The sequence below is a fragment of the Actinia tenebrosa genome, unplaced genomic scaffold (genome assembly GCF_029948245.1).
Source record: "Actinia tenebrosa isolate PJP-AT-01 unplaced genomic scaffold, QUT_ActTen_1.0 PGA_scaffold5__44_contigs__length_20552954, whole genome shotgun sequence".
Lineage (NCBI taxonomy): Eukaryota > Metazoa > Cnidaria > Anthozoa > Actiniaria > Actiniidae > Actinia > Actinia tenebrosa.
Window position 1 is genome coordinate 18,711,032 of NW_028292582.1, and position 11,140 is coordinate 18,722,171.

At 34.7% G+C, this 11,140-nt stretch overlaps 2 protein-coding genes across 2 annotated transcripts in view; one reads left to right on the top strand and one right to left on the bottom strand.

The window, feature by feature from the left end:
• LOC116305824 (serine-protein kinase ATM) overlaps nt 1–7,081 on the bottom strand; it is a 36,867-nt gene extending 29,786 nt beyond the window's left edge. The window contains exons 1-8 of the mRNA XM_089038136.1: nt 6,825–7,081; nt 6,239–6,466; nt 5,550–5,595; nt 4,738–4,908; nt 3,466–3,634; nt 2,389–2,548; nt 1,856–1,960; nt 575–648 (exon numbers count right to left, since the gene is read on the bottom strand). Of these exons, the coding sequence (XP_088894262.1) occupies nt 575–648; nt 1,856–1,960; nt 2,389–2,548; nt 3,466–3,634; nt 4,738–4,908; nt 5,550–5,595; nt 6,239–6,466; nt 6,825–6,896 (1,025 nt within the window). The 5' untranslated portion in view covers nt 6,897–7,081. The remainder of the gene's footprint in view (nt 1–574; nt 649–1,855; nt 1,961–2,388; nt 2,549–3,465; nt 3,635–4,737; nt 4,909–5,549; nt 5,596–6,238; nt 6,467–6,824) is intronic.
• A 165-nt stretch (nt 7,082–7,246) lies between these two features.
• LOC116305821 (cell growth regulator with EF hand domain protein 1) lies at nt 7,247–11,137 on the top strand. The gene is made up of 4 exons (XM_031715792.2): nt 7,247–7,699; nt 8,497–8,550; nt 9,331–9,416; nt 9,908–11,137. Exons 1-4 carry the CDS (start codon nt 7,560–7,562, stop codon nt 10,210–10,212), a joined length of 585 nt encoding a protein of 194 aa, XP_031571652.2. The 5' UTR covers nt 7,247–7,559; the 3' UTR covers nt 10,213–11,137.
• Nucleotides 11,138–11,140: the final 3 nt, after the last annotated feature.

An 11,140-nucleotide genomic window follows, 5' to 3' on the forward strand; every position in this document is an offset into this window, starting at 1 on the left:
GTCATTTGCACAATGTACTGCAATGTCAACCAGATGAGCGGTAAACACGGCTTGCAAAGCATGAGTGGACAAAATGACCGGCCCTAGGTATTTTTGGTGCTTGAAAGAACGAAGCAAACATGGAGGTAAAGTAAAATTGTTTTTATTCTTTCTTTCCATATTTCTGCTTCTTTTGGGCATGTATATTATATTTTAGTCAAAAGAAAACAGAAAAATACAGTTGGGTTGCAGTAGCCTGGAAATAAGGGCCGGCGGCAAAATAGCTAAACGAGCTGTGATTGGCTAAAACAAAATTCACCGCTCAGCTGGTACTCGAACCAGTTTTTTCCTCGACCTTAGAATGGCAAATAATAATAATAATAATAATAATAATAATAATAATAATAATAATAATAAGACAAATATTTATGCAGGATAAAGACCCTTCAACAATGCTGTTATCAATGGGGAAAGACAGCAGGCGCAACTAAATGTTAAAAAAACTAAAAATAAAATCATAGTTCCTAGGATTTGCAATATTTAGCAATAAGTGGCATAAACACAAAGCAGATTCCACATTTTGAAGATAACTCACCCAGCTCCTCTAATGCGAGATCCTAGTTGTGTTATATGATTAACAATAGCTTCATAAAGTTTATGTAGACATTTCTGATTAAAAAACACGAAATATAGTTTTGTTATTTTTTATCTTTATGCAGATCTTTCATTTTTCTCTTCCCATTTGTTCTCTTCCTATCCCTTTTTCATATATTTTCTTTCACATGTGAGTGGAAATTGATAAGTCACTTTCTTGATAAAAGGGTTTTTCCTTCACCATTTTCAAGCTCCAAATTACCACTATGTTCCTTGATTTAATACTGACTCATTTATCAGGCTTAGCCTCATACCAGTGTCTAAATATTCACAAATAGACAGAGCTGTAGCAAGCCTTAAAAAACTTGGGCGAAGAGTTGAACAAAGTTGCTTTGGGGTAACAAAAAATGAAAATGAATATTTAATTCCATGATATTACTTATAGGAAATACATGCTCCCTGGTAGTCCTATTAAACATCGACTACCATAAATCCTCTATTTAGCCCCCCGGGGGCTTATTTATTTCAGGCACGTTTGAGGGAGGGCTTAATTGAGAGGGGGGGCTTAATTGAGAGGGGGGGCTTATTGATTTAGTCGAAACGCAGTAAGTTTTGAGGAACAAGCTGTTGTGGTTATGTTAGTGAACTACTGTATCAAGACTTTAATAAATCACCTTTAATCAGCACACGTGATTCTTTAGTTGTGAAGGGGGAGGGGAGGGGGGGGGCTAAAAAGAGAGGGGGGACTTATTTGAGAGGGGGGGCTAAATAGAGGATTTACGGTATTATTGAAATGAATCATAAAAATGTCTAAATATTGATATTCTTGTCCTAACAAGTTAAAAGTTATATTGATTGCACTTTTGCACTTTATCTTTCATTTATGATGAAAAAGTTTATTTTTGGACAATTTGGTTAGATTTCAAAGAAAAAGTGACAAGGGATGTACAGTTTCATGAACTCAATGTCATCATGGCTGTTTCAAATCTGTATATATATATATATATACAGCTGTATGCTTTTGAATTACATTTATTGACATAAATTCCCATAAATGTCCATCGTGAAACGCTACACCATGACATAAAAATCTAAAAAATGGCGTGAAAAAGTGCAAATATAACTTTTAACTTGTTCCTACTTTTCTGGAGAAAACCCTGGGACAATGTATTATAGGGGAACTGTGTGGGTCCCAGGACAAAAATTTTCATTCATAGAAAATTCCCACTTACAGGTATAAAACAATACATGTAGTTTACAGTGTATATATAAAGTAGCATACCTTCCAGTGATTGCTGTCTGTACACCATGCACTGTTATCATCTGTATGCACACCCAATGGATGATGGATGCTCATTTGAAGCTGCAGAAACTGAACAATGTTGTCCTTGAATACAAACACAGCTGATTAAACAGGAATAGGTTAAATGATTATGAAGTACCAACAGCTGGAAGGATACAGAAGTGGATGAATGGATAGATGGACACATTGACAGACAGACAGATGGAGAGATAAATGGGTGAGTGGGTGGGTGGTTGAATATAGATAGGTGGGTAGGATGGGATGAGCAGATGGTTTGATGAATGGCTGGATAAATATATTAAGAGAGAGAGGGATGGATGGAGTGATAGATGGATGAATGGTTGGTTAGATGGACAGATGGATGGATTGATGGGATGCATATAGATGGGTGGTTGGTTAGATGAACGGATGGGTCGGCAGAGAATTAGTAGTAAAAAAAGAACTGACAAATCAAAAGAAGTTATACTTCCTACAATATATATGTATAATCATGTTAAAGAAAAAAATCTTACCTTATATGGTATGCCAGGTTTTCTCCACAGCCGTAGCAAATGTGGAAAGGTGACTTCACCAAGTTCACAGACCTGACCTCTACAGTCCTCACTAACACACAGAGCAAAGCGATGCAAAGCACTAAGGAGGTTTTCAGTGTTGGAGATACTCAAGCCCTCTCTGACAGGATTGAAAAGAAATCGACGCATAACTTTATTCAAAGAAAATAAAGAGTTTGCCAAAAATTATCAGAGGAGAGGAATGAAGAACTCAATAAAAATAAAATGAAAATGACTTGTAGATCTCTGTGTTCAATATTCCTAGATGAGATTGGATAGCCATTTTAAATAATTAGACACCTCTGTATTACATACAGTTATATACTGTCAGTAGGCATAAGGAAAAATCACCATACATTCTTTGTCTAGACCCAACCTTTATATGAGGGACATCTCTATATTGGGGACACCTCTATATTACAGACACCTCTATATTACGGACACCTCTATATTACAGACACCTCTATATTACAGACACCTCTATATTACAGACACCTCTATAGTACGGACACTTCTATATCATATTACAGACATCTCTATAATACAGACACCTCTATATTGTGGACATCTCTATATTACAGACAGTAATGATGAAAAGGTAAATTATACACCGTGAAAAGATGAAAACATTTTTTAATCTTTTCACGGTGTATAATTTACCTTTTCATCATTACTGTTTCATTAGAAACACCGACGCAGCTCACACTAGTTTTTAGCTAGTTATATCTTTATATTACGAACACCTCTATATTACGAACACCTCTATATTACAGACACCTCTATATTACAGACACCTCTATATTACAGACACCTCTATATTACAGACACCTCTATATCATATTACAGACATCTCTATATCACAGATACCTCTATATTGTGGACATCTCTATAATACGGACAACTCTGTGGACCCAAATTTATTGACGGAAAATAACACAACAAAATCATTCAAGATAAAATTCAAGAATCATCCACAAGCAACAAGAGACTTTTGGTGGTACAGTAAGATGTATTTGATCAAACTTTTATAATTTTTACCTGTGATCTTTGAAGACCTCTGAGAAGAATTTGAATAGCTTTGGGCTTTGCAGAACTTGACATTGTGCACAAGTGATAACAAGCTGGATTATACTGGTTACATGACCAGAATCCTTTGGTAGCCATGATGGTGGATCAGCAGCAAAGGTAATAAAGATATCTAGCATTTCTGTTAACAAAAGAGACATTAAGGCCCCGTCCACACCTATCCGGAAATTTTTGTATCCGCAAATTATTTTTTGTGGATACAAAAATGTTTGCGTCCACATGCAGCGTATTCAAATCGTTTTCACCCTCCACACATATCCGTTTCCGTAAAATTTGCAGATACGGACACAAAAATTTGCGGACACGTGTGGAAGGAAGCTCCTGAAAAGTGTTTTGTGCCTTCACATAGACTCACAATTATGAACTAATATATAGATTATGACAGCAAGTAAGACTGGAAAGCCAAAGGCCATAGACCAAAGACCACAATGAACATGAAAAGAATGACATACAATGTTACTATGACAACATCAGAACCCTTGGTATGCCATCAAAAATGTTCATTAAAAAAATCATAACTCATTTTAAACTTCGTATCATAATCTAAAATTTGGTGAAAAAAGAAAAATTCTAAAAGAGGGAATTCGTAAAAATCAATAAAATTTGTTTGGAATAGTTCTCTCTCTTTCAGAATTTTTTAAATTTTTCCTTAAAACATAAATCAAAGCCATATGCAAAATTTGAAGAAATTTCACCATACAGTTTTTTAGTTTTTTTCAGTTTGAATATTGAAATTTTTAAGAACAAACTTTTCCTTTTGCATTAGTTCAATTGCAATGTCTAAGTCATCAGCTGTAGAGTACAGTATGTGCGCACTCAAGAAAAACTGTTTCAAGCCTCAAACCTTAAATAGACCTCTTTAGCTTTGTATGCAAATTTCCCATTTCAGATTGCATGACATTCCCTTGAGAATTATTCTTTTAGAACAAACATTTAAAAATATCTACACATGAAAGAACTGACTCCCAAGAGTGGCATCACATGGTCTGAAATGTGCACAAAAACAACCAAGATAAAAAGGTCATTTAAAGTAGAATGTACTGTATAAAACAAATTGTCCTTGATTGACCATTGCGCCAACATACATCAAATAAACAAGCAAACCTAAGAGATCTAATGCCTTTTGGTCCAGTTGGATACGTTTGAGCCAGTCGATAATAACATTTTTTGAATTGACTGTACAGCTGTACATTTACAAAAAGAAAAAAACTTGTCTTTCCTTACCTTTCCAGTGCTGCTGGGGTATCTCCTGTTTGTATTTGGGAATGTTTATTGCTGACTTGAGAAGATTAAGAAGGATCTGGCAGTAAGCTTTTCCAATATATTTTGACAACTCTGAGTTCAGCACAAATAAGACGTGGGAGGTGACATCTGAAATCTTCAAGTGTGGCCCTCCTGCAATGAATAATAAATTAAAAACAATAGTCATCAGATTTACCACTTCAGGGTGGATGGAAAGCCTAACAGATTTTACAACCCACTTGATAAGGCAACCAATAGATCAAATTAGAATTTAGTTAATTTTGTGGAGGGAGGAAAAACCAGAGAGTCCTGAGAAAAAATCTTGAAGAACAGGAGAACCAACTGCTCTACTTATATATGACAAATAAGTCAAAGTCACATTGATCTTACATGTATGCCTTATTATTTATCAGTTTTTGGTAAGAGGAACCAGGGTAAGGAGGTGCAAAACACACAGGGGAATTTAACAACAACAGAAAACTCATGGCTATCCAAAGAAATGTTATATTATACCAGGGGACAAGCACTGATTTATTTTTTTATTTCTATTTTTTTTTTCATTTTTGTGGTGGGATTCATCTCTTATGAGCTAGCTTAATGTAGCTGATTGCTAAGAGTAATTGAGAATGGCGTAGCTGTAGTGCACACAAGTCCCACCTCTACAATCTTGGGTTTAATTCCTGGACTAAATTGGCATCGCACATGTACATGTAAGCATGTCTCAAAATTCAATTTCAAATCGTTTGGTTTGAGTTGGTTGTCTTATGATCTCAATAACTGTAAAAAAGACTTACGTGAATCAGCAACTTTGATGACAAAACTGATGAAAGAAACAACTGACTGAGGATTAAAAAGTTGAAAATACAGTTTCAATAATATGGTTTATGAATTAAAATATTAGCGGCATATTGAGGTTTGAGAGCAAAAAAAAAAAAATCTTGACAACAACCATGGCCTGCACATGATGCCCAACTTTACCTCCAGAGTTAAAGACTAAACCAATAAACAAAGAAATGATACTCTAGGAAATGACACTTGGTCTGAAATGGAAAAACATTGTGCCCTCAGCTAAAGAGGTCTATTTTCAAAGAGTAATCAAGCACATTTCTTAGATCCATCAACATCCAAAATTTTAGTAAATACCAACTGAAAGATGGACCAAGTACAGTATATATATTTATGTTTGTGGCACCCAACTCACAGAACAAGAAAGATAGTAACAAAATATTCACCAACAATCCAAAGTTATCATCAGACTACAGTGATCAATATACCTGTACAGCAACTGTGTGCTGTTCAAATTTACCATAAAGTACCACAAACATGAATATGTATACTCCTGGTCTATCTTTCATTTTGTCACAATCACATTTCTAAGAGCATCTTTTGTAAGAGCTTTTCAAGTGCCCTTGAGGATGGAAGATTTAAAGTTTTAGAAATAACACAAACTTTATTATTTTCTCCCATATTTTCCATAACCTACCATAATTTTGTTAGTCCTGCTTGTCTTTGTAGAGCCTGTGATTTCTGCTGCACTTTTCTTTGAAGACAATCCATCCAAGTGCTCCATCTCCATGATAACATATTCCTTTGCCCTTAAGAATATCACATCCCAGGTCAATGAATTCTTCCTCTTGTGATCAGTATTTTCATCAATGGCTTGTCGCACATGTGCCTCCTTTAGGTAACGCTGCACAGACACACAGGAATCCTGGAATTGGTGATTTAAAAGTATTAAAGAAATCATAATTAGTATTTTTTTAATTATTTACCAGATCATTAGAGAATCAACAGATACTAAGTAAGTCTATGAACACATGTGCAATCTAGAACTTCTATTATAGAATTTACATGTCCTAAGCCGGGTGTCCTAACAGTCGAGTGATTTAGGTAGTAAGGGGCCCTAATGTTGTTGTTTTTTAATATCTTAACGTTTACCCTCCCCCCCCTTCCACTTCAGACACACATACAACTTTGCTAATTTGCCTGACATAAAATGATGCATGAATTTCTTTCAAAAAGAAGCACACACATGCTAAAAAAGGACTGTTAAAAGATTCGTTGCTTACTTTTCTTTCCTTTGCTTTTTCTGAAGTTAACATGAGACACAACCGCGTGACTTCTGAGACATCTTTTGCCATGTCGAAATTCTTCTACCGAAAAGGCTTTAAATTGAGTTCAAAAGGCTAAAAACATATAAACTGAGGTGCATGATACACTACAATCTCTTAATACCATGTTTGCACACAAAATGGTTACAAATTTTGAAGGAAAGATAAAGAAAACCGAAGTATTTTAGGAAAACATGATGAAAATGTGCGAAAGAGCCAGACATCTGCTGAAAAGTGAAAGGCGCCAAAATTTAAACTAGTTCCAGTCCAAGAAGCGTCGGAAGTCATTCGTACCGTCACTGCGCCAAAACTTCATAAAAGCCTTTTAAAAGAAAATGAATAAAAATTCCTTTTAAAAATGTTTTACATACTAAATAGATACTAAATAGCTAAAATAAGATAACCACGCATTTTTTGACGCTTTACTGATTCAGTACGGAAAGCGAAAGACAAGATTGTTGTTGGTTGATCGATAACGATAACCCGGAACGATAACCAGTTGAGAGATGCCGCGAGGATTCCGAAGGCATTCCGAATACGATTTAGTCATGAAGACGAGTCATGAATGTTTACCAGTCCAGATCGCTCTGTTTGCTTACAAACTTGAACGTGTTGATATTACATGTAGCTAGTAAAATTCTGCTTTTTAAGAATTACATTTTAATTCTAGATCTATAGGAACAAAAACTACAAATGAGTGGACTGAATTCGCGAGTAGTATCTTTATTGGTGATTTTTAGTTGTGTTTTGTCTTGCATGTCGGAAGTGCAAGATGAAAAGAGCAATGATGCTGATAGCGAGGAATTTCATGCACAACACGCAGACGACAGAGGGTAGGTAAATCTGAGTGCGATATAAGTAGGAAAAATAGAAAATACTTACAAATATTCCTTTTTTTAGCTGTAGATATAGCTTACAGGTGGCGATCAGCTCAATATGTTCTATTATTTTCTTCTTTTATTCAAGCTTCATAAGCTTAATAATCCTATACGTAAGCTTATTTGATAATATTAGTAATAAGTCTATCTTTTAATATCTTAATACCTCGATCATTGATTTAATTGAGGATAATTCAAAATTGGAAGTTTGAAAGTGGCCATGGGAAATCCAACTGCTTGCAGTCTAGAGTTTGAATCTTAAACTGAGCAGTTGAATATCAGTTTTGATTTGATTTGTTTTGGTATAAAACTAGTTTATGCATTGGGTAAATTAAACGTTCAACGATTCCCAATAAGATTGTCACAGGAAGACATTTTTTTTATTTTAGATAATGTTATTTAAAAAAGGATTTGATCTTTTGTTTCGTATGGCACAATAGCAAGAGACAACAGCTGTAAATATAGCTGGTCCTATAGGGGTTTTTTTGGGGGGGAGGGGGGGGGTTATAAGCGAAATATTTGGAAAATTCAAGTAAATAACGAAAGAAAGACATTTTGATAAAACAGGCTTGCAAAATTTTAAAAATAAAGTAACTTTCATAAGATATTATTCAGCATATTGATGAAGCCTTTGAATAAACTATAGTTTGATTAATGAATAATTATGATAATTTTGAAAATAATTAATACTTCATGAAGTAGATTTAATATATTTACATATTGCTTTACTTCAATATTATTGTTTTCCCTAGGCATTTGTTAGCTCACATATCAGATAGGATGGATTTAGATGGAGAAGGGTTAAGGTAAATAGCAAGAAATGTGAATAACTGTATTGTTCAATAGTCCACTTCATGGTTCCTTCCATTGAATTAATTATGATGAAATTAATTAACATTGAAACATGACGAACAGTGAGTCACTGAAACTAAACTGAACTGAACAGAAAAGTTGAGAAGGAAAAGAGAGAGCCCTTTATGACAATATTGTGCTGAGACGATAGAAGAAGCTTCAATGTATAATCAAGAGACTGAACAAGAAACATCTCATGCCCGTACATCTCCTTTTCATGTTTATTAATTATCATAATTTATACAATATGGCAGAGTAACCTTTAAGGGGACTATATAAGTAAACTTTTTTTCAAGATACCAAAGGGATAATTCGGGATTTTACAGTAATTGTTCATAACATAACATAATAAAAACTACTAGTTTGATTGTTTGATTAATTGTAGTCTGATATGTCTTATAGTAGTTATAGTAATATACATCATTATGTAAGGATATGTTTCCCTAGGTAAGATTTTGGATGCTCCCTTAGACACAAAGGATAGCAAAGGTGACTAGAGTTGGCATAGCAGTGCCTTGTCGGACTGTGTTTTAGGTTATAAAATAGTGCCATTGTGGAAATATGTCCCCTAAACAGTCCCATAATGCACTGCAATCCCAACTTAATGGGCTCAGATTTCCAGCCATTAGGGTTTTGTTTGTCTGCAGGCTTGTGAAACCCCTTCGACTAAAAATCTGTGTCTACAGAAATTATGGCTAATAAGTTTTATTTATTTGCCTTAATTATACATGCAGACATATTAAAAGTCACTTGGGAAAAATATTAGGAGAAGCTGGTAGCAAGGATGCAGATGATATCGAGAAAGGAGACAATGCCAAAGGTGATTGTTTATGCAGCAGTGATATCATTGTATTGAATGGGTTACCTGTGTTATAATTTCCACAGGAAGACCAGTAAAGAAAATATTCCTTATTTTTATCACTACATTAACCATTTGAAGAAGGCAGCAACATGGCCACAAAGGGGGAAGGATGGGGGGTTGGTACTAGGATCCTCAATAGGATCTTGGATAGATTTGCACATATTCTTGAATAGATTTGCACATATAAGCTATATAGCAATGTGTTACTGGACAGGGTAAGGTTTTTTGTGAGAACCTGTTTTTGCCATCAATGTAACATGCGAAATGTATCTATAATATCAACAAACATAGTAGTCTCCTAGACAGCCGCTATTAGTGGAGTGAGCATTGCATGACGGCACTAATAGCAGCTGCATACGAGACTACAAACATAGTTTATATTAATTACATAACTATAATGATGCAAAAGTCGGATGCTTTAAAGACAATCTTTCCTCTCTTTCGTGCAGGAATATTTTACTTTTTCAAGCTTCATGACTACGACAACAACAACAAACTTGATGGATTAGAACTATTAAGTGCCTTGACAGATTTTCACGAAGAGGACAATGTCCAAGATGACAAAGTAGGAGGCAAGAACTTTGCGCAAGAAGAGGCTGTGAAAATAGCAGATGAGTTACTGGAAAAACATGACAAAAACAAAGATGGGATGATTGATTTTCCTGAACTAATGGATTCAAAAGCAAATTCTTTGATGACAGATCTAGACAAGGATATCGAACAAAATATTGAGACAGAACAACCAGGACATTGATTAAGAAAAAATAATTTGAGCTCTTAGTAAAATAACAAACTTTTTCTTCTTTTTTCCCAAAGGTCTCTATCAAGAGAAAATGAACTAAGAGAAGGAACTTCAGGTTTTCATGTTTTAACCATCATAAGCACGATTTGATGCTGTTTTTAGAATCATACTTGCCATTGTTTGTTTTCAGAAAAAAACAAACGATCAAATAAATGAATCTAAAAACAGCATCAATGATTCTAAAAAGTGCTTATGATGGGGTGTGGGGATTCCTTCTGTTAGTTTATATTCTGTTGTCTCTATTCTTTACCATAACTTTGTGGTCCATTTTCAGTCCTGATACGAAAGGGTGCATTTATAATTATTTAACTCAAATGTTTGCTGTAGCTAAATAAGTCCAACGCTTTAGAAATTATTTAAACTTAATTTGTTGTGCCATAGTTAGTAAGAAAAACTAATGGCATTTGGGGAAAGCACTTTCATATTTTTATCAATAAGAGCAACAAGCATTTTCTAATAACACGAGAAGATTTGTCATTTTTTTATTACTTTGAATACTTCGGATTTTCTCCAAAGGCCATCACCATCAGACCATGGATCTTTCAATATCCACGATATCACACTTTGCTGTTGATGGCCTTTTGAAAATTTTTTATTCCTTATCAAACCGTATGCCCAGGCAAAGTATATTTTTGGTCTTGCGTTTGTGTTACTTTAGTTTATACAGGTACTTTTGCTTGCGTTTGGGTTTGCGTTTTCCCCGGTTTTACAAACGCATTCCATTTCATTATTTTTCAGCCCAGAGGTTGTTGTTTCAAGGTTTGATCTGTGAGTTAGTCATTCCCTGACTCTGATCAGCCCGGGTTCTTTTAGGGTTCCATTTGGATAGCTAAATGACTGTTCCCATGGAAACGAATTAAAGTAGACATTCAGTGAAGCA